Here is a 24,294-nt window from a genome sequence, read left to right as displayed (position 1 = left end):
TGACTGTCAAATTCATAAGAATGAGTACTTTTTAAAACATATCTAACTTCGAAAATTATCAGCACATAAATGTTTCCAAATTTCAAAAGCGCCTTTCTACCACAGAAACACATATTTTTTTTACTTCTCCGAGGGGCAACTCTGGGAAATTTCCATGGGATGGGAATAATGTTTGAATATGGGACAGTCAGCACTGGACAATGGCTGGCAGCCCAGTAACGGCCATTTAAGACTACTCTCTTCTCCTCCTCCTCTGCCCACTTTTCTACCACCAAGCAGACTTAAGAACACAGCATTTTACAGCTGGAGAGGGGCCTTAAGAGTTCTCTCTTCCAGCCTCCTCATTTTACTAATGAGAAACCTGAGGTCAAGCCATGACAGAAGTGACTTACCCACAGTCACGCAGGCAATGGATTCAGCAGGATTCAGCCCTACGTCCTATTTCCCAATCCAGCTATTTCCTCTACTTCCCAGCTCTCTGCCTACATTGAAGGTCTTTAGCAATCATGACATGTTACCGTCACACAGTTTTCCTGTCCAGGTTCACTTGTTCCATGAGCTATGCAGAACGAAAATACACTAAAATAAAACTGTTTCCTAGGAAATTTACATTCCATGGGTATCTTCCTTTAATTCTAGTTAAAGTTTTTCCTTTCATCCTGTATAAATATATACACACACAAATACATACTTACATTTATGTGTATTGTGTATGTATGAAAGCAAGCCTGTTTTATATAGAGAAACTATAGACTATAAGCCTGTTGAGGGCAGGGACTGTCTTTTGCCTCTTTTTGTATACTTAGTATACTTTATATCCTTTGTATACTTAGCACAATGCCTGGCACATAGTCGGCAGTTAATAAATGCTTATTGAATGGTTGGCTGATTGAAAGAGAAAATAAGTGCATATAATTAAGCTCGTGACACTCACTGAAGGGTCAACCTGGTCGTTGGTTATGCCTCGGAGAACTACTCTTAATGGGTGCTTCATAAAGGGGGCCAGGCAAAGAAGGCTCTCCAGGTAATACCCGATACTCCGATGGGCGCTGCAGTCATGCTCCACTGACCCGCCGTATAGGAGCCCAGGCTGATAATACAAGGTAGTTCCTTAAACCAGAGAGAGAGAGAGAAATGGTGAGTCAGTCCAAAAATCAGTCTCAGGTCACTGAAGAAAGGAAGAGTAATAATAACTCACACTCATAATGTGCTTGCTGGTTTAAAAAGTGCTTTTTTTGGTGCAGCCGGGTGGTGCAGTGAGTAGAGCACCGGCCCTGGACTCAAGAGGACCTGAGTTCAAATCTGGCCTCAGATACCTGACACTCACTGTGTGACCTTGGGCAAGTCACTTAACCCCAATTGCCCTGCCTTCCCCCCCTCCAAAAAAAAAAAGTGAAAAAAGCTAAAAAAAAAATCCTGCGTAATAGGTAGCACAAGCATCATTAACCCCACTTTACAGAGAACACTGAGTCTCGGAGAGGAGAAGTGACTTCTCATTATGGAGGTGTCAGGGCTCACGTAGGAAAAACATTTCACTTAAGAGTCAAAAGACCCAAGTTTGAGTCCTCCCTTTTCACATGTTATTAACTTTGTGACTGTGGGCAAGTCTGAAAAATGAGAATAACGCTTTAACACCTCATAGAGGTCTGGCAAGAACAGTACTTTGTAAACCCCATTTTTCAGAAGAAGAAATTGAGGCTCGGGGAGCATAACTAGTGTCAGAACTCTGACTTCAAGCCCAGGGCTCTTTCTAGTCTACATCTCGTTCCAAAACAATGACTCACTACTATCAAACTCTGAGGATCATCATCAACCCTCACTGAAATTCAATACCCAGTACCCACGCTGAACTTGTCTTCAAGCCACCTGCATCCCTGAAGTCACGCCAGGGTACGAGGAGAAACCAGAAGCGCTTCCCTCTTCCCCACTTGGCACGAACACTCTCAGACCGGGTGACTGTTGTTCTCTCCCCCAAATAGCGGCCTTCTTAAACCCTCAACCGCTCAGCCGGCGAGGTTGCCACGGAGAACAGGTAGCCACACAGATATGATTGTATAAGCCATTTGTACTCCAAAGACATAAAGAAAAAAAAAAGGATTCGTTGAGAAAGAATTCTCCCTTGCTGAGTGTCTACTACAAGCAAGTGGCCAGGGAAGGGTAGAAGGGGATAAGGCAGAGATTTATTATTAGGAGGAAGGCTGTCCAATCAGATGATCAGAAGGCAGCATGATACAGCAGAAGCAGCACTGGCTCCAGAGACAGGAAGAACAAACTTGAAATCCCACCTCCAACACTGACTACCTGTCCCATCTCGGTCATGTCCTGGGCCTCGGTTTCTTCATCTGTACAATTGCATGGTCAGACTAGATGGCAGCTGAGATGGCTTCCAGCTCTTAAATGATAACCCTATGATCTCTAAGATCCCTTTCAACTCTTATCCTAAGGTCCTGCCCTCGAGGAGCTTCCCGTCTAACTGGAGAGGATAAGTCATAGAGACATCAAAACAGAGATAGCAATAATTAAGAAGAGTAATAAATGCATTCGGAGTTCATAAGGTGACAATTTGTTCTAAGGGTTTTGTTAGGAGTTTTTTTGCCCTGGAGGAGGGAAGGCGGAGATTTGGGAAGGAAAAGGAGGCTGCCAAAAAGAAAAAGATAAGAAAGAAAAGTTGGTCACTGAAGCATTGTTTTTAAAATGTTTTTTAAATGCATAGAAAAAAAAACAAAAGGAAGCATAAAGAAGGAAGGCAGCCCTGAGTTACATGTTGAATTTATTATATATAATATTTATTATCTACTGAAGAGGAAATGCAAGCGGATGTAATTTGTTGCTGTTCTGTTGTGTCAAACTCTTTCTGACCCCATTTGGGGTTTTCTCTGCAAAGATACTAGAGTGGCTTGCCATTTCCTTCTCTAGCTCACTTGATGGATGAGGAAACCGAGGCAAACAGGGTGAAGTGACTTGCCCACGGTCACACAACTAGTAAAGTGTCTGTGGCCAGATTTGAACTCAGGAAGATGAGTCTTCCTGACTCTAGCCCTGGCACTCTATCCACAGTGCCACCTAGCTGAATGGATGTAATAGAGATTTGCTATTTTGTGTATTTTTTCATGCTTTAATTTGATATGGAAACTCTTATTTGGCTTTTATTATCTGAATCATTAAATTCAAATTTTATCCTGAATTGTTAAATACAGAATAAATCATAATAACGAAAAAGGAGGCAGGAGGGAAAGGAGTTGACAAGAAGGCCCTGAGGGCACATGTCACAGGGTAGGATTTGGGCCAGGTGTCAAAGGATAGGCGATTTCTGTCTACTGAACCTCAAAGCTAGAAGGGACCTTCAGCAGTCACACAGTCTTCCTCTGTAAAAATGAACAACCTCCATGCTCTGTCTCGCTCCCTTGATTCTGTCAGCCTTGAGTGGAAGAGGACATTCCAGGAAAGGAGACCATATGCAAGTCTGGTTCAGAGGTCAAGAAATGGATCAGTGTGGCCAAAGTTGTTTGTATGGGGCAGTAAGAGGAAATACAATGAGAAAGGTAGGTAGGAACCAGATTGTGGAGAGCCTCAAAATTCAGGTTAGGCTAAGAAATCCATATACAATCCCCAAAGCAAGGGGGATGTGCCACGATCTTGAGCCAACCAGTGACATGATTAAAAAACCACATGGAATGAATCATCTGCCACTGGAGACTACTGCAAACATTCAGGAATGAGGGACCTGGGTTGTTGTATCCATCTATGCTGTAGGAATGGAAAGAAGGTACCGAGTTGAAAGATACTCCAAAGAAGTAAGATTTGATTCTAGATCAGATATTAAATAGAAGGGAGAGAAGGAAAGAGATTGTTTCTAGGAGACTGAGAGAATGGTGACATCACAACAAAAATAGAAAAATCAGGGGTAGAGGGAGGGCATTAAGTTCTGTTCTAGAAATGCTGAAACTGAAGTGATGAAGGGACATTCAAGAAGACAATTAAAAGATATACCACTAAAGTTAAAGAGACTTTAAGAGTCCCAATACATTGTTAAGTTCCTGGAGGACAGAGATTGTATTTTGTTGTTGTTGTCTTTGAATTCCCAGCACTTATTCAGTACAGTAGACTTTTAACAAATGCCTACTGAATTGAGTTGAGAGAGAAGTCAGAGACGGAGCTTCAGTGGAGAGAAATGAAGGTTAAGAAAGAAGCCTTAGGATATACCAGTATGGAGAAAGGAGAAAGCTAAGGGGACAGAGGAGAAACGATCAAGGCGGTAGAGAATACAGTATCAGAGAAGCAACTGGAAAAGATCTTTACAGAAAGTGAGTGGAAATGGCCCTCACAGGCCACCTAGTCCAACTGGTACCTGTTCCAAAGACCAAACAGTGACTGAGCACCTACCGTGTTGGGTACCATACTAAGTCTGGAGAAAGAAAGGCCACCAAGTCAATAGACCTTGGCCTTAAGAAGCTTATATTAACTTCACAGCATCTTGCGTAGTTGGCCAGCCTCTGCTTCAAGATTTCCACTAATGGGGAACTCACTATCTCCCAGGGTAATTCAATGGATATTGGCAACACTCTTAATTTTTAGGAAGCTTTTCCTTACTAAATCAGCTTCTCTGTAACCTGTACCCACTGTTCCTAATTCCATACCTCTGGGGTAAAGAACAAAAAATTTAATCCCATATGGGGTCAGGACTCACAATTTAAGAAGCGCTGAAGGGGTCCTGAGTGGAAAAAGTTTAAGAAGTCCTGTTCTCTAGGACAGTACTTCAAATTTCAAGAATGAAGGTGTGATCAACAGTGTTAGTTAGATACTGTTGAAATATTAAGAAAAATCCCGCATGTGTTGGGTCTACCACACATTGTTTCAACAAAAGCATGGGGCCTCTGAGACTCCCCAGGCCCCATCTGACTCTCAGCTTAATTTCACTGTAGCCCCATGGGGAAGAAATATGGGGCCACTAATATCTGCAGCAACGCACTGAAAAGCTTTTAGAAGCAATATCCAAAACTGTCACCAGATGGCCTCTTCTCACTAAAAAATGAGATGCTGACACCACTGACTACCTATTTTTTCATAGAGGTCAGGTTAAGTTTTGCTCCACTGAAAAATGAGAGAAAAAAAAGGAAAGAACTTCAAGAATGTTTATGCTTCCAAATTTTAGGCAAGAATCAATATTTTTTTTTGCTATTTATTTATCTAAAATAAAATACTTATTTTTCAAATAAAATTAGGCAATATTTAAGCATTCAAAAAAGGAATAAACACTGTGCATACCCTGTGACCCAGAAATACCACTAAGAAGTCTGTGTCCCAATGAGATCATAAAAAAGGGAAAAGGACCAACATGTACAAAAGTATTTCTAGCAGCTCTTTTTGTGGTGGCCAAGAACTGGACATTGAGGGGATGCCCGTCAATTGGGGAATGGCTGAACAAGTTGCGGTATATGAATGTAATGGAATATTATCATGTTATAAGAAATGAGGAGCAGGCAGATTTCAGAAAAACCTGGAAAGACTTAAATGAACTGATTCTGAGTGAAGGGAGCAGAACCAGGAGAACACGGCACACAGTAACAGCAATATTATGTGATGATCAACTATGATAGACTTAGCTCTTCTCAGTAACACAATGATCCAAGACAACTCCAAAAGACTCGTAATAGAAAATGCTATTCACACCCCGAGAAAGAACTATGGAGTCTGAGTGTAGATTGACGCATACTATTTTCACTTTTTTTTGTTTTTTCATTCTCATGGTTTTTCCATTTTCTTATGATTCGTCTTTCACAATACGACTAATGTGGAAATATGTTTAACATGACTGTACATGTATAACCTTCATCAGATGGAGAGGGGAGGGGAGAAAGAAAAAATTTGGAACTCAAAATCTTAGAAAAATGCATGTTAGAAACTATCTTTTCATGTAATTGGAAATAAAATACTATTAAGTGGGGGGTGGGGGGGAGCAACTTCTCCCTTCCCGTGGAACAAAGGTATCCATTTTAGTGAGAAGGTCAAGTTGTCATCTGATTAATTGTAGACATACAGACATTTTAGGAAAGACACTGATAAACAGGAGGATATCCAGGAGGGTATCTCAGGTGGAGAATTAAACTAATTTTATTTCATTTAGGTAGCTAGGTGACCTAATGGACGGAGTACTGATTTGGAGTCAGAAAGACTTAAGTTTGAATATTACCTCGGACACTTACTAGCTTAGTAGCTGTGTGACCCTGGCTAAGTCAATTCTCAGCCTCAGTTTTCTCATCTGTAAAAAAAGGATAATAATAACACCTATCTCACAGGGTGGTCATAAGGGGGTGTGTGTGCGTGTGTGCGTGTGCGCGCGCGCGCGCGCGCGAGCAAGTGCACAAAGAGAGTGTTTTATGTACTTTGCAAACCTTAAAGCACTAGGGATACAAAGCATAGGAAGAAGACTGGGGAGGGGAGTGAAGAGAGAGAAAGCTGTTAATTAAATCTGTCAAAGTACTTGTAGAGGTCTCATTCTTCCTGGCCTCATGGCTGAACTAGGAGCGACAAGTAGAAATTTCAGAGACAGAATTCAGATCAATGTAAGAAATAAATTTCCTAATACTTAGAGAAGGGCAGCTAGGTGGTGGCAGCGGATAGAATGCCGGGCCTGGAGTCAGGAAGCCTCATCTTCCTGAGTCCAAATCTGGCTTCAGACGCTTACTAACTGTGTGACCTTGGGTGAGCCACTTAACCCTGTTTGCCTACGTATCCTCATCTATAAAATGAGTTGGAGAAGGAAATGGCAAACTATTCCTACTCCAGGATCTTTGCCAAGAAAACCTCCAATGGGGTCACAAAGATTCAGCCACAATTGACGAACATCAACAGTCTTTCAGTGTGGGCCCAGCAATGGACTCTGTATAGTCGTCCGAGGACCAGTCTGGTTAAATTCAGGAGGGCTCCTCACAAGGGTGGCCCCAGAGGGACAAGGTTTTTGGCCACAGGAGCTCTTGAGGACCATCCACTTAGTCACAGAAGTTCATAACCAGATTACAGAGGGGTGAAGTTTTTTGTTTTGTTTTATTTTTGCCATAGCAACTCACAAAGACTAAAGTACATCAGGGTTTGTTTTGAGAGGAAGAGTGGTGCACCAGATGAGGTGCTGGACTACCCACACTAATAAAATCATGTACCCTTTAAATAGTGAAAGGGGGGAGGGGAGGATACTAGCATTTACTAAGCACCTACTATGTGCCAAGCACTGTGCTAAGTGCCAGAGACAGAGATTATATGTGTGTATATACACATATATGATACGTACACACACATGAACGCACACAGATGTATACGTGTGCGCACACCCACACCCACACAACACACACTTTTGCCCCCAAAGTCCTTGGCACTGTCAAATGCTTCAACGTCAGAAAATTTTATCTGTGGAAATGACACGAAAGAAAAGCATAATAACCATCTGCTTTGGGCTATACCCTATGGACCATGGGACCTTTCTGTCTGACTCAAAGCTGAAACCTGCAAATATGCTGTTTCCTTCATCAGAAGGCCAGCTCTTTGAAAGCAGAGGCTGTGTCACCTTTCTATCAGTCTCTCCAACTCACTGAGCACGGTACTTTGTACATAGTACTAAATAAATGCTTTTTTCATTCATTCATTCAACTCCTTCATATATCATTGCTCAGGTGCTAACTCTTATATGAGGCCTTTCCAAACCCTCTAGGCTGTGGCTATTAGCACGTTTTCATTCTAGAAATTGTGTTCTATCACTCTGCATATACTCTATTTATTTGTGTACATGCTGATAGCCCCCAGTAGAATGTAAACTTCCTGAGGACAGGAACTGTTTCCTTTTTTTCCTCCTGCATCCCTAGTGCCTCATACACAGTGGATGCTTCAAATGTCTGCCTGATAGGACTGGTAGGTTATACAAAGGTATACAGTTCAACTACATCATACGAATTCATACTTCCACTCTTGGAAGAAGGATGCTCACAAAAAAATTAATGGCCTATTCTCAATCAAATGAGTACCTCCCTACTTTAAGCAAAAGATATGAGAAAAAAAGATAAATAAATGAAGTTTCATAACCATACTGAATCACCAATGGAATAGAGGGCAAGGAAGATACTTATGCTGGCTAGAAGCCTGTTAAAACAAGGATGGGCAGAATGAAGATCCTAAGTCCATGTAAACTGACAGTCTCCAACCACGTCATGGCCTTTAAAATATGAGTTTATTTTCTTAAGAGCAGCTGAAGAGCCAGAAAATTCAGGTTCCCTTACTTGTGGGTCTATGTGCACATGGGAGGGATTTATTCTCAATATGGGATTCTTAGCTTCTTCCGGAAAAGTTCAGGCCACTTACTCTCATCTGAGCCTTTGGGAAAATATTTGGGCAATTGGCCCTCAGATGAGAGTATGTCTACCTTCCACTACAGCAGATTACTTGTGGGAGAGAGATCGATACCTAAGGATGATAGCAAAGAAGAGGGGAGAGCCAACTTACCCGTCTGATTTATTTCAATTCGAGAACCATTGGTTATTTTATCTAAAAGTCGCACAAAACTGGCTTCAAAATCTGTAGGGAGAAAAGACAAAAAAAAAAATACATTAATTTATTTGATGAACACTAATTTAACATTAACATTAAATTTATTCCTTGAACATTTATTTAAAAACCTACTATGGGCTAAGCACCAAGCTAGCCTCTAAGATGAGAAAGACATGGACAGAATGCTGGACCTGGAGTCAGAAAGATATGAATTCAAATCAGGCCAGTGGGCACATCATTTAATCTCTATTTGCCTCAGTTTCCCCATCTGTAAGATAATAATAGCACCTACCTCCCAGGGTTGTTGAAAGGATTGAATGAGACAGTATTTGTAAAGTGCTTAGCACAGTGCATGGGACATAGTAGGAGCTCTACAAATGCTCATTACCTTCCCTTCCCCCCAACATTAAATTAATTAATTAATAATTGTTTGAGACTTTGGGCAAGCCACTCATCTCTACAATGGAAAACATCGGATCAGATGACCTCTACGACCCCTTTTAACATGCGATGAGTGACAGTCTCCTAGGCCGATCAGCGCTTTTGAAAATTAAATTTCTGATCCAAGCCCTGCGAGCCTGTGAGGAAATGCTGCTTATCTTTACTCAACCTCAGCCTGCTTCAAAGGGGAGCCATGCAGAACAATTCAGGTGCCTAAAAGCACTTAGAAGACAGAAAACAATAGCTAGGATATATATGCACGGTCTCATTAGAAACATTAGTAAGCAATTAGGTTACTTCAAAACCCTGAGAGACTCCATGATTTCCTAAGTGAGGAAAACTCTCTCCACTGACTCCCCTACAGATGTTTACCACCTAAGTGACTGACCCTCTCAACTCTTAACCAGGTTGGCCCCCTAACTCAAGTCACAGAATCATACACAGACACAGGGCTGGAAGGGATTCCCAAGGACTATCTAATCCAGCCTCCTTGTGTATCAATGAAGAAATTGAAGTTCAAGAAAAGGAAGCAGTTTGCCCAAAGTCATGAAGGTAGTTGCAAGCATCAACAAGCTGGGAATTATGACAGGGTATTAACGTTTTGATTTTTTTAAAAATTGACAAAAACCTATCTTCTCTTCCACATGCCTCCCCACCCCCAGAGAAATAAAGAAAACCAAGAGAAAACAAAAACCCTTTGACCAGCTAAGTACAAAGCAACTAGATGGCCCAATGGTTAGAATGTTGTTGGGCGTGGAGTCCGGAAGACCTGAATTCAAATCTAGCCCCAAAATATTTACTAGCTGTGGGACTCTGGACAAGTCATTTAACCTCTTTTTACCTTGGTTTCCTCAACTGCAAAATTCAGATAATACCAGCACCTACATACATAGCAGGGTTGTTGGGAGGGCTGAATGAGATAATAGGTGGTGCAGCGGATAGAGACCATGGCCTTGAGTCAGGAAGGCTGGCCTTGGTGAGTTCAAATCTGGCTTCAGACACTTACTGTGTGACCTGCGTTAAATCACTTAACCCCGTTTGCCTCAGTTCTTCAACTATAAAATGGGCTGGAGAAGGAAATGGCAAACCACTCCAGTATCTTGTGCAAGAAATCCCCAAATGGGGTCACAGAGAGTCAGATGCAGCTAAAAAAACTGCACATAGCACCACACTGACATACAGTAGGTGCTACATAAATGTTTATTCCCTTCCCTTACACCAAATATACATAGTCAAGCCAAGTAAATTCCCTCATTGGCAAGTCCAAAAAGTGGATCTCATTCTGCTGTGAAATCATCACTCTTCGTTGGGCTTGTAAAGCTCTTCACAACCTTGCTCCTTTCTAACTTTCCAGGCTCCTTTACGCTTTATTCTCCTCCTCTACCTACATCATGATCCAGCGACAACGACGGGGCCTCCTTGCTGTTCCTTGTATACAACACTCAGCTTTCCAATTCCATGCCTTTTCCCTAACCGGTCCTCCCTTTGCTTGGAGCGCTCTTCCTCTTTGCCCTTGCTTCCCTGGATTTGTTCAAGGCTCAGCTCGAACCCTCCATTCTGCAAGAAGCCTTTCCTAGTCTCCCTTTCCTGCCCCCCTCCCCACAGTGCCTTCCCTCTGAGATCACCTCCATTACCCTGTACGTCTCTCGTATGCACACAGTTGTTTGCATGCTGAATGTGAGCTCCTCGAGAGCAGTCTATTTTTGCCTTTCTTTGTCCCCATCCCAGAGCTTAGCACAATCCCGGGCACACTTAAATGACTGCTGAACTGATGTGACTTTTTCAAGAGGAGGGTGGCATGCTTACTCATCAGAACTCATTTGCCCTGATCAGGGTTCGTAAGTCTTTCAAAGTTGTGGGTCTTTGCAACGTTGCTGATGTTGTATAAACCGTTCTTCTGTGTCAGTTCATAGGAATCTTCCTAGGTTTCTCTAATGCCATCCCTTACAGCCATAACATTCCATTCCATTCACATACCATACCCCCAACCAATCATCACAAGAGCTATGGATTACCTTACCCAAAATTCTCCTCCTACAAGGCCTCTTTCACACTGAGCGAACATCTCAAAGATAATGCCAGCAGAGCATGAGCTCAGGCAAGATCTTCTCTTAAACTGGAAAGGCTTTGAGTAGGACATACATGGTGATGGCCAGTGTCTTTTGCTAAGAAAGTTTAAGTAAACTGAGAGAAGCTCATCACTAGATTGGCCACGGAGCAGAGGAATTTTCTTGGCGGCCAATTTACTTAATCTCTCTAGACTTCAACATCCTCATCAGTCAAATGAGAGGTCAGACTAGATGGCCTCTAAACCTCCAAAGACCCTTCGAGGTCTAAATCTATGACCCTATGAACTCTCAAAAACCAACCTCTTAGTGAAGAACTGGAAACATTACCCATAGATTGGAGAATGGCTAACAAGTCATGGTACGTGGATGTAACAGAATTATCACTGGGCTGTAAAAAATGATGAATAAATGGAACACAGAAACAAGGGAAGACCCACATGAATTGATATATAACTGGATATGATCCAGGAAACACACTATGTCTATAGTACAAAGAGAAAGGATTACAAGAAAATAGTATAATGACCAAGGCTGGCTCAAGAATAGAGATATGAAACCACCTCCCCCTGCCCTAATTCTCCAGAGATGCAGGAGATGATGGGTGAACACTGCAGACTGTCAAGACTTTTCCCCCAGTGTTTTAGATAGTTTTATTGAAATTTCCCCTTTTCAAACAAAAAGATGAACCGAATTCCTAGCTTCTCCTCATTCTCCAACTTCCAGAAAAAAATGGAGACCAAGTCAGGGCTCATCTAACAAACCCATCCAGAGAACCCATCTCACCTTGCCTGTAGCAGGAGTCCCCTCTACCCCACCCTCCAAATGTCTCTGGAGGACAGACCAAGGCCGATGACTTTGCACAGCCCTGCCTCACTTAAATCCAATTTACTTCCAAGTTGAGACATCACCCTCCTGATGTCATTGGTCTTCTTCGAGAAGGGAGAACGAACAATAACTCTTCCATGAAGTCATCCATGGCATTGAGCTGCTTCTAATTTTATGACAGAATCACAAGCTCCTAGTACTGGAAAGGACCTTAGGGGTTATCTCATCTAACTGCCTCATTTGATAAGGAGAAGCCAGAGAAATTATGAAGTCTGCTGATCCAAGACCAGTTAATAAGAGGACTGAGACTAGAACCCAGGCCTACTGAATGCCCAGTCCAGCAATCTTTCCACCAAAGCAGGCTAAAACCAATCCTTCTATTATTTAGCATAATTTCCCCATGTAACCCATATACCACTCCCCCTCACCCCAAAAAGGCAAAATAAAGTAGAAATTTGGGAATAGGGTGGAAAATAGCTAACATTTATTAAGCAACTGCCTAATATTTATTATTCTGAATGAAAACTTATGGTGAGTATAGAAAATTTAGTGAGTGATGGAAAATTCTGCAAGAACTACGAAACAATACACATAAAGACTAAAATAATATAAATACAACAAGATAATCAAAACAGAATACTGCAAAATTATAATGGCCAAGCTTGGCCACAAGGAAGAGATATGAAAGTCTCTTCTCCCCAGTTCTTTGCAATATGGTGGCCTGCACGTATTTTTGTCATGTATTGGCTAGTTTTGCTGAACTTTCTCTCCTTTTTTTTTTGAATTCTCTATTAGAAATGATGGCTGCCTCAGAGAAGGTAAGAGAGGGATACTACAGGAAATATGGGTAATGGAAAAATAAAAAATAAAGGTGTACTTTCTTTTTAAATGTAGGAAGGAAAAAAAAAATGTAGGAAGGAAGAATTATCCTCACTGTGAATGGAGACAACAGTAACAAAGGCAGGAGGTGAAGGGTTAAAAGAATGGGTGTGCTAGTAAGATTTAACAACAGGTGGGAAAAAAGGTAGCAGGATAAACTCTTAATCTTAATTTGCAAGATCAATATTTTCTCTTCATTATTTTCTTAAATCTAGGCAATAAACAAAACAATAAAGCCCTGATTTGTAAGGTTTGCAGATCCAAAGGTGTAAATGTTCATACTGAAAATTTCACTACAGGCTCCCCTGAGGTATGAGCTGCCCCCAGCACAACCCTGGTTGAGAGAGTTAAGTTTAAGTCAGATGAGAGGCAGAGGGGTGCCATGGAAAAAACACAGTAGCGCTGGAGTCTAAAAGCCTGAAAAGCTCAAATTCTGAATGGTTACTTCACTACTTCTTGGTGTTTGGGCATATCACCTCCCTCTGTGGCTTCAGTTTCTACAACTCCACAACAAAAGGGCCAATTAGATGACCTCTGGGGTTTTCTAGCTCTAAATCTATGATATTTTGTCATAGGACATGATTTCCACCTGAAGTAATTAAATCTTCTACATTTTTCTCTTTTCCTCTCTTCTTCCTCCTCCGCCTCCTAACTCTGTCACTATGAGCTCCACTCATGGTAGGGAAGAGATTTCTTCCTCCACACATTTCAATTCAATCCTTTTATTAAAGACCTACTGTGTGCAGAGCACTGTGCCAAACACCCAGGAAATACAAAGTTTAGAGAAGTCACTGCTGTTGCCTTCCCATGAATTGTAGGTGACGGGAGAAGGATGAGTTACAAATGGAAGAAGCCTGGGCCTCCACCCTCAGGGAGCAGCCCTCAAACCCAGGACAAATCATCAGGCCATTGGAGGAAATTCTGGCCCCCCCTGGCAAAGGCTGCTGGCAGGGTCTGCTGGAACCTAGGACAGATGAAGAACATATGGAGCTCTGGGACAAGAGTCACAAGGAATCCCCTCCAAGGACAGTCATTATTTACAACTTAATTTATGATGCTAAATAGGCTTTGGGCTACACACTCCTAGCAGTCTGGCAGCAACTATCCCTTTGGCCCTTCCATTAACTGCCAGGAGATGAAGTTTTCCCAACACCAATCCCTATGGGTTGGAGATCAGGAAAATTAATTGCATTCAATTTGGTGCAATTTAATGAAGTGAGATAATCCCTTGGGGTAGAGCAAAGAGTAGTGAACTGGGAAGCCTAGATTCTAGTTGCAGGTCTTGACCTTGGAGACCCCTCTAACTTTCCCAGGTCATTGCTAGGGCCTCCTCCAACGCCTCTAACATTCGATGATGATATGATGTAGTCCAAATGGAAAAGGGGGGATTCCTTACAAATGACATGTTCCTCCACATGCTCTGGTTTATGGATGTTATTGTGCTGATCACACCAACTTTTGAAATCCTGCAGAGCCTCCTAAATGAGAGCCATAATTACTTGAGAAGTTAGACTAACTATCCGCATCTAAAAAACCAAGTGAATCAATTAATCAATAAATATTATTATTAGGCATCTACTGTGCACCAGGCACTGTGCTGAGCACCTGGGGTCACAAAGAATAATAAAAGACAGCCCCTGTCCTCAAGGAGTTTACCATCTAAAGAGGGAGACAACAGCAAATGTATGAAAAGCAAGTTATATACAGAATAAATAGGAAATAATTAACAGAGGGAAGATGCTAGAATTAAGAGAGGTTGGGAAACGGTTCCTGTAGAAGATGGGATTTTATTTGGAACTTAAAGGAAGCCAGGGAAGTCACTAGGCAGAGGAGGGGAGGGAGAATGTTCCAGGCATGGGAGACAAGTCAGAGAGAATGCCCAGAACTGAGAGATAGGAATATCTTGTTTGTGGAACAGCCAAGAGGCCAGTGGCACCGGAGTACATGTGGGGGAGTAGGGTGTTAAGAGGACTGGAAAGGTAGGAGGGGGCGAGGTTACAAGAGGCTTTGAATGCTGGTGTATTTTATATTTGCTCCTAGAGTCAACAGGAAGCCACTGGAGTTTACTGAGTAGTGGGGTGACATGGTTGGCTCTGCACTTTAGGAAAACCATGTTAGTGACTGAATGGAGGAAGCACTGGACTGTGAAGAGCTGAGGTAGGCAGATGCACCTACAGGCTATTGCAACGATCCAAGCATGAGGTGATGAGGGCCTGCACAAGAGTGGTGGCAGTGCCAGAGGAGAGAAGGGGGCCTATTCTAGAGCTGTTGCAAAGGTGAAATCAAATGGCCTTCGCAACAGCTTGGATATGGAGTGTTTGAGATAGTGAGCAGTCCCGGATGACTCCTAGGGGTGAGCCCAGGGGATTGAAGGATGGTGTTGGGAGAAAGATGAATTAAATTATCAACACACTGAGTTTAAAATGTCTGCTGGACATCCACTTCAAGATGTCTGAGAGTCAGTTGGAGATGTGAGATTGGCAATCGGCAGAGACTGGAGCAGGAAAGATAGATCGATGGTAATTAAATCCACCAGAGGCGATGAGATCACCAGGTGAAGCCTCATAGGGGGAGAAGAGATGAGAGCCCAGGACAGAACCCTGAAGAACACCTAGGATTAGAGGATGTAATACGGAGGAAGATCCAACAAAGGAGACAGAAGACAGGGTCAGATGAGTGGGACAAGAACCAGGAAGGCTGTGTCCCAAACACCCAAAGAGAAGAGAGTGTGTCAAAAAGGAGAGAATGATCAACAGTGTCAAAGGCTACAGAGAGGTCAAGAAGAATGAGAAATTAGAAAAGGCCATTGGATTTGGCAACTAAAAGATCACTTTGGAGAGAGCAGTGTTGGTAGAATGATAAATTCAGAAGCTGGATCAGAGAAGGGATTAAGGAGAGGAGAGAAGAGGGAGGCACATAGGTACAAAGGGCAGAAGAGATAGGGCGATAGCAGGGATGAAAGGATCAAGTGACCGGGGAGACATGGGGCTGTTTGTAGGTGGTAGGAAATGAGCCAGTAGACAGGGAGAGACTGAAAGTGAAAGAGTGAGGACTGACAGAGGAGACAATGAATGTGTTGGAGGAGACGGGATGGAATGGGATCGCTCTGACAAGTAGAGTGGTTGAAGGCCATTTCATCATGTGATAGTGGGATGAAAGAGGAGAGACGGGCAGAAGGCACCTGACTGATAGAAGAAGAGGGAGTTCACAGTGAATGGCCTCGGTTTTTTCGGTTCTCAGCTGGGAGTGGGGCGAGTGGGAGTCATGGGAGACTTGATAAGGGAGGTACAGTAAGACTGCCTAGCAGCAGTGAGGAGCCAGTTGAAGTTGTATAACCTGACTCTGTAGTGAGCCCAATCAGAGGTGTTGCACACAGCAGTGTGTGTGTGTGTGTGTGTGTGTGTGTGTGTGATCCAAAGCTGAGGCTTGACTGGGCATAACTGGCAGTATGATAAAGGGCCTAGGGATTCAAGAGAGGAAGGCAGGATAGAATTGAACTGGTTCACCAAGGAGTCAAAAAGAGGAGAAGAGGAGAGTGGCTAGTGCTGGGGAGATGGCCTGGGAGAGAAATGAAAGAGGTCAAGGGGTTAGAGGTCATGGTGTGGGTGAAGAGTAGGGTTATGTAAGGAAAGGCAGAGGGAGAGGTGAAAAGCTGACAGATTGTGGTCAGATAATGGGATTTCAGAATTATTGAACATAGAGGTGGTACATTTTTAGGTGATAGCAAGATCAAGGGTGTGACCATTTCTGTGTGTGGCTGAGATGGGATGGAGGAGTAGCTCATGGGAAGTTGAGGGGAAATGAGTGGTTAGGATGTTTAGAGATAGTCACTGTGTATTGTTAAGTCCTCATAGAGCTTCTTAAACCCATATGGGCTCTCGACCCAGTTTAAGAAGTGCTGAGGGGGTCTTGAGTGGAAAAGTTTAAGAAGCCCTTGATTTCTATGAGGGCAAGAATTGAGGAGGAGAAATTGTAAGCCAGATATCAAACTCAGTGAAGAAGGAAATGGAGTGACCTGGGGGTCTGTAAACCACAGCTACCAATACTGAAAGGTTAACTATTGAATGAAAGGTACCTATTGGACAGAGAATGATATGTAATTAGAAGGACGATCCCATTGGGCTGGTTCACACACACACACTCACTCACTCACTCACCCCTTAGATCAAGGGTTCTAAACCTTTTTTGTGCCATGGACTCCTACCCCCCCACTTTGGCAATGTGGTAAAACCTATGAACCCATTCTCAGGTTTTTAATTGCACAAAATACATAGGATAACAAAGAAAACCAAGCTTAGTGAAAATAAAGACTCCACCCTCCCCCATCCTACTTCACAGATTTCCCTGTAATCTATGCAGCAACCCCTGGGAAGTCTGTGGGCCCCAGATTTAGAACCCCTATCCTGGGCAGACATTGCACATAGACAATAAGCTGGGCCCAGAAATAAACAGGAATAGAAGAAGCTGGACTGTATTTGGAAAATGACACTCTGCTTTTAATGACCCCAAACATCTCCCAACTTTTCTTAATATTTTTTCAGTGATGCTGACTGACTGGCTTGGGGTTAACACGCCAGGCTCTAAGAATAAGATTGAGGAGGTCAAAAGCATCACCCAAAGGACAAATGCAGGGACATTTCTACCAATGAAAAAATGGGCAGAAGCAATGGAAAGGGTATCATCAGAAGGCCAGATGATCTGAACAAAGAGGTGAGCTCAGCATATAACAAGGCAATGGGCTAGCCCACAGAATGACCACATGCCTCACTGGTGCCCGTCAATGTCAAGGGATCTTCAGGAAGGCCCCTTCAGGAAGTTCACTTTGGGTGTATCCAAAGGATTGATGGGAGGCCAGGACAAGAGTGAGATTAAGATGAGAAGGCATAGCAGAGCCAAGGTGTGATCTTTATCAGTCAGAGGGGCTACTCACACCGATGGATCAAAATCAGTAAGAAAGCCAGGAATTCAATAGTGTATCTTTTATAGAATCACAAAGCCTACCTTATGCTAAATATGTAAAAAGACCCGAGGCTCCTGTGCCACTTGGCCAATGCCCTGAGCGACCCACAAGCACGCTCTTCAGGCTAGACAGTCCCCTTCTGTAACCCTTTCAAGTAGCTCCAGACATGTACTTTAACCTGCTTTCACCCAAATAAAGACACTAGCTGGGAGGGGACAGAATGGGGGTGGAGGGTAGGCTTCATTTATACAATGTGACCTGCCCCAGGCCCAAACTGTTCCAGGAAAAGGTCCCTGTTGCACATATTCTTCCTCTTCTACTCCTATCCCAAAGATGGTGATCATCCTTCAAAGGAATGGCAGGATGGGCCATGGCTGGCTCAGGACCATCACAACAACTTCTGAAATCAATAGCCTCCTGCTGCCTTGCAGCGTCCAAGTCCTGTGTGGAAGGGCTCTACTCAGGATGATGGCAGAGAACTTGGCACTCCATTCTCTGCCCATGACCTCCTTCAGACCCTCATCACCTCTCCCCTGACCTACTACAATAGCCTCCTACTTAATCTCCCTGCTTCCAACCCCCTTCTAATCTTTCTAATTTAAGACAACATCCATGTCATGCCTTTGCCCTAATCAAATTCAATGGTTCTTTATTGCCTAGAGTATAAAAACATCCTGGCATTTTAGACCCTCCACATTCTGGTTCCGACCAACCTCTGCAAGCTAATTTCCCATTATTCCCCTCTATGTACTTTCTCTCGTTAGTTGTCTGTGGGTAGATTTTCTCCCATCACTACTTGCTGACACCTGTCTCTTCCTTTAAGAGTTAGCTAAAGGAGGACAGCTAGGTGTGGCACAGTGCTTAGAGTACTGGCTCTAGAGTCAGGAGGACCCAGTTCAAATCTGACCTCAGATATTAACTAACTGTGTGACCCTGATCAAGTCATCTTAACCCTGATTTCCATACTCCCCCCCCCCAAAAAAAGATACATATTGTAAGCTCCCCCCACCCATTATACCATAAATTTCTTAAAGGCTAAGACTGTTTCATCTTTGCAGCCTCAATGGCCAAGCATAGTTCTTTGCACACAGTAAGTGAATAATAAATACTTGAAACTTTAGGATACCTATGGAAGAAGGGGAAAAAAAGCATTTACTAAATGCCTACTTTTGTTAAGTGCTTTACAAATATTTTCTGATTTGATCCTCCAAACAATCCTGGGGGGAATGTTATCATTCCCAATTCACAGCTGAAGAAACTGAGACAGACAGAAGTCAAATGACGTGCCCATGGTCATACTATTAGTGACTGAAGCTGGTTTTGAGCTCAGGTCTTCCCAACTGCAAGACCAGCACTCTATCCACAGCACCCACCTCCCTGCCTCTCTGGAAATAATGCAACCAACAGACTATGAGTTAACCAACACGGTGCCCTCATCCTCTCTCCCAGTGGAATCTCTGCAAGGCACATTCTTTAAAATTCTCCTTGGAGGGTCATTTTAAATCCCAGTTTTACTAAGAAAATAAAAACCTGTGGATACTTGAATTCAGTTCGCTGCTTTGCCCTTGGAGCCAGCCCAATCCATCTGTTCCTATAGGCTCCCTTTTCCCCATTTCCTGTTTAGGAAAGAAAGGTTTTTCCTAGTATTCCTGACCAAAAAAAATGGAGGGCAGGAGGAAGAGCTGAAAGTCTAACGTTGCCATTGTTGTGAATTTTTCTCCCTTGAAAGAGAAGAGTAGATGGTTCTTTCTGGAACAGTATTTTACGGCTTCTAAGCAACAGCAGGATGAAAACAGGCCAATTAGGATTCTTGGCATTTGTCTTAAAAAGACAAAAATAGTGCGGGCGGCCAATAATCATCATTTGGTAGAAAGCTGTTGGCTTTCACCGCCAATAGTAAGTAATGCAGGGCTGCCACGGGGGGTGAGGCATCATCTGCAGACAGAAGGGAATCGATGCCCATAGTTATTACAGTTGTGTCTGATTTTCCCTCGGCCCAATCCTCTGGCAACACCCCAGAATATTCTGACATAAGACAGGGGTGCCCTGGTTTTAAAAAAACAAATATATCATTAGATGAATGAGAGGGGTCTGGAACTGACCACACACCTAACTTATACTGAGCCAACATGGTGACCTGGAAAGAACACTGTCCTTTGGAGCCAGGCAACCTGGGTCCAAAGTGAAAAGATTCATAGGGCTTAGAAGTGGAAGGTACTTTGTACATATATTTAGACATTCCTTCTATAGGCTGATCTGTTTTGATGATCTATCTATCTTCCTTCCTTCCCTTCCTTCCTCTGAAATATTATTTGTTGTATGGGATGGCCAAAATGTGGGTAACATAGAAAAACAAAAGATGTCAATAAAAATGTATTCTTACAAAAATTGGAGGAACAGCTAGGTAGTACAGTCGATAGAGCATGGGGCCTGGAGTCAGGATGACCTGAGTTCAAATCTGGCCTTAGACACTTCACTTAACCCTGACTGCCACCCCCAGCCCCTACCCCTCCAAAAAAAACCCACTACAAACAAAACTGGAAGGGTCCTCAGAGATCATCTGGTCCAAGTCTCTTTTCTGACAAGGAGGATACTGAGGGGAAGTGCCTACAATTGTTATCAGTCAATAAGCATTTATTAAGCACCCACTATGTGCCAGGCACCTTAGGAGGCCCTATTAAGTGTCAGAGTTGGCCCTGTAAGCCAGGTGTGACTAAGTTTAGCACTCTTTTCCTCTTCTCCCGCTTGTCAACCAACTCTTCCCAGTTCTCTGGCTCGATGCTAACTTGGTACTCAATTACTTCATTTCCGTAGGTTCTAACTTATCATCAGTAAGAGATCTACAAAAATGATATCTGATTCCTCCCTATGGCCAGGGATGTCATGAAGCAATAGATGGCGCTTCTGAAGTGCTTCTAAGGTTTACAAAGTAGCCTAGTCAAGTAAGGAACACAAGAATTAGTCTCCTTTTGCAGACAGAAAAGGAGAGCATCCCCCCTCGTTCCCCCAAACTGAGCCGAGGATTACCAAGCTGGAAGGCATCCTGTGTTGACCCATCGCAGCTCCCACACTTACTAGTGACCCTGAGCAAGTCACTCACTTCTCTAAGGCTATTTCCTCATCTGCAGCAGGTAACTAACTCATAGGGTTGTGAAGTGGTGCAGCATACAAACCTTAAAGTACAATTACTGACTGTTACTCCAATTCCCCGAATCCCCACTGATACAAGAACACCCTTCTTTCCAGACCCTACCTGTTAGGTAAAATCTCATGAGTTGCTCAAAACATCAGAGTGTGATTTTGAGGGACTGGCTAACTGGTATCAGAGCCAGAAGGAACCTTGGATGGCAACCTGGTTTAACTCCATCAAGTTGCTGCCAAGACCATCTGATAGATGACTAAGGCACACTGAAGAAGCGGGTGGTTAAAGAGCAAAAAGGAGTCACAGGTGGACCCAACGAAAAAGCTCAAGAAGAGACTGCAGAATTCCTCCAGTCCATGCCAAGTCATACCTGAACAGCTCCAGTAATGGGGAACTTGCTACACTTCCAGAGGCTGATCGTTCTACCCGGCTAGGAAATGTGGCAAGATCTGCCTTCAAGCATCATCTATTCCAGTGCTCCCGTTTCTGCCCTCTGGGGACAAAGTAAAACAATCTAAGCCCTCTTCCCAGAAACATTCCTTCAAATACTGGAAGATAGCTATCTAAAAACCCCTCCCAGGCCTTCTATTCCTCAGGATAAATAGCCCTAATTCTTTTCTTTTTGGTAAATTTTCAGACTTTAAGTCAATGCCCTGATTCTTCTCTTTCCACCAGGGTAGAGAAACTAAATTAAGTCCTTGTAAAGAAAATATTTAAAAAACATTTCATTCTACCGTATAGTTTAGTTTGTAGAGAAGAAGGATCTGAACCCAGATCCTCTGACTCCACAGCCACTGTGGAAAATGTGAGGGAGAAGGAAAGGGCGAGGAACTGGTATAGGGCAAGTAGTGGCACAGTGGATAGAGTGCCAGGGCTACAGTCAGGAAGACTCATTTCCCTGAGTTCAAATCTGGCCTCAGACACCTACTAGCTGTGTGACCCTGGGCAAGTCACTTAACCCTGTTTGCCTCAGTTTCCTCATCTGTAAAATGATCTGGAGAAGGAAATGGCAAACTGCTTCATTATCTTTGCCAAAAAACACACCAAATGGGGCCATGAAGAATTGGAAACCACTGAACAACTGACTCCTTCTTTAAGCATTTTAAGGGTTGTTATATGGAAGAAGCATGAGACTCCTACCACTTGCTCCCTGGGAGAAAGAAGCAGGAGCAAATTCTGGGAGTTTCAGAGAGGTAACTGAACTCAACATCCTGCCTCTTTGATTCTTATGTGGCCTTGGGCAAGTCTCCCAACTCCCCCCTCCATCCCGCCTCAGTTCCCTCATTTGTAAAATGAGGGAGTTGAAATAACAGTATAAAAAAGAAACAGCTTTGAAATATCTCTGACCAATCATCGTTTCCGAATACCAATGATGGAATAATATCCCCCACTTCGTGACAGAGAGATGATGGACTCAACATGCAGAATGAGACACATTTGTGGACGTGGCCAACACAGAGATCTGTTTTCCTTAATTATGCATATTTGTTACAAGGGTTTTTGTTTTTCTTTTTTTTTTTCCCCCCAGTGGGAGTTGGGGGAGAAGTTGGGAAGGAGTAAAAAAAAAGTTAACTGAAAAAAATAAAATAATTAAAAAAAAAAAAAAGGAAAAATAAGGGTGTCAGCCTTGAGGACTTTCAAAGTCCCTTCTAGCTCCAAATCTCTGATTTTATGATTCTATGAGAACCAGCAATCTGACAATCAGAACTGGCCAACAATGGAATGGATGGTCCCATGAGGCAGCAGACTCTCCATCACTGGGAATATCCAAGCAGAGACTAGCTGGCCACCAGGAACACTACAGAAAGAACTCTTCCACTGGGTAGGAGGCTGGACTAGAAAACTTCCAAGGTCTTTTCCAGCTATAGGGCATCTACTGATTCCCTCTGAAGAATTCAACCAATATTTAAGAGCAGACTGAGTCTAGACCCCTATGGTAGGCACTGGAGAAAATATAGTTTAAATCAAACCAGGCTTCTTTCCTCATGGAGTTCACAGTTTAGAAGTGAGTATTAAGACTCTAAGATAACGAGTCCAAAGGCCAGAATCATTACTGACAGAGGGATCAGAGGAGCATTTAGGTTGAGTCTCAAAAGATGGATAGGAATTCAACAGTTATGGGAGCAGAGGTAAGGAGGGGATATAGAAGTCTGTGCAAAGAAGTAAGGAATGATTACTTGAAATGTATTCAATATGAGACAGAGCTGGAAAAATAAAACGGTATGATACTGTAGAGGGCCTTAGTGGCCAGGCAAATGGGAGATGGAACTTTGGTAAATAGTAAGAAACCAATGAAGATTTCTAAGCAGGAATGAAATGCTCATGTTTATGCTACTCTAAGGACAGCCTAAAACACGGAGCCTGGAGACAGGAAGACCTGAGTTCAAATCTAACCTCAGACAATTAATAGCTGTGTGACCCTGGGCAAGTCACTAAACCCTGTTTGCCTCAGTTTCCTCATCTGTAAAATGAACTGGAGAAGGAAATAGCAAACCACTCCAGTATCTTTGCCAAGAAAATCCCAAAAAATGAGACATGACTGAAACAACTGAATAATAACAAAATGCTACTCTAAATACTTTTCTGAGTAAGAGCTGGAAAGGGGTCAGAAACAACACGTCCCCCTCATCTCCCCCTTAAATTAACCTACAAAGGTTCTTCCAGATTGAAACCACAAATTATTCAGCAGCAGGTTGCTGGATGCCATCACCTCTCAGCTCCTTATGTGGGCAAACAGAGTCCTGAAAGTACCTGGATCTGAAATATGAATCTCATTTTTTTCCTTCAGTGTTTATTACAGTATATAAATAGGGCAAAGCAAATAAGAGATGATTATTGCATTCAACAGTGCTTGCTCAAGACCATCAAAATGAACTCCCTGGTGCGTGCTACTCGATAGCACTTGAAAAGGTTAGCAGCCTTGGAGAAGAGGTGAAGGTAGGGGGAATGAGATGGCTGCTGTTTGCAGTAGCAGGCATATTCTTAAAAGTAACAGAGAGGGCTCTGGTGGTCCCAATAAGCAAGCCCTTCTGCCACCGGAAGTTGGCCTGGATGCCAACTGGTGGCAGAGGCCAGAGACAACAAAGACTCTAGCCCATTGGCTATCATCTTTAAAGACAGATGAATGCCCTCTTGGTGTATTTTAATTCTCGCAGGAATCCTACCCTCAGGCTAAAAGGATACAGTAATTTCCAGGGAATATGCTATCACAGACTTCTTACCACATCTTACCAGCTACTAAGCATGGATGGCGCAGTAAAAATAATGATGACGACAGCTCCCATTTATAGAGCCCTTTAAGGTTTGCAAAGCCTGTAACAGGCCACCTCCTCTCATCACTTGATCCTCATAATAATCCTGCAAGATAAGTTCTATCATCTTCTCCTTTTTGTAGTTGAGGAAATGGAGGTTTAGGGCAGTTTAGGGAATGAACAGGGTCATGCCTC

The 24,294-nt window shown here is 43.0% G+C and overlaps 1 protein-coding gene across 1 annotated transcript in view; it reads right to left on the bottom strand.

Moving 5' to 3' along the window:
* RCL1 (RNA terminal phosphate cyclase like 1) overlaps positions 1-24,294 on the bottom strand; it is a gene marked incomplete at its 3' end in the record, with an annotated part of 50,342 nt that overhangs the window by 23,883 nt on the left and 2,165 nt on the right. Inside the window, 2 exon segments of the mRNA XM_036738704.1 lie at positions 935-1,110; positions 8,488-8,559. Of these exon segments, the coding sequence (XP_036594599.1) occupies positions 935-1,110; positions 8,488-8,559 (248 nt within the window).

This window comes from Trichosurus vulpecula, chromosome 9 (assembly GCF_011100635.1).
Source record: "Trichosurus vulpecula isolate mTriVul1 chromosome 9, mTriVul1.pri, whole genome shotgun sequence".
Lineage (NCBI taxonomy): Eukaryota > Metazoa > Chordata > Mammalia > Diprotodontia > Phalangeridae > Trichosurus > Trichosurus vulpecula.
This window is presented reverse-complemented; position numbering and strand designations above follow the sequence as displayed.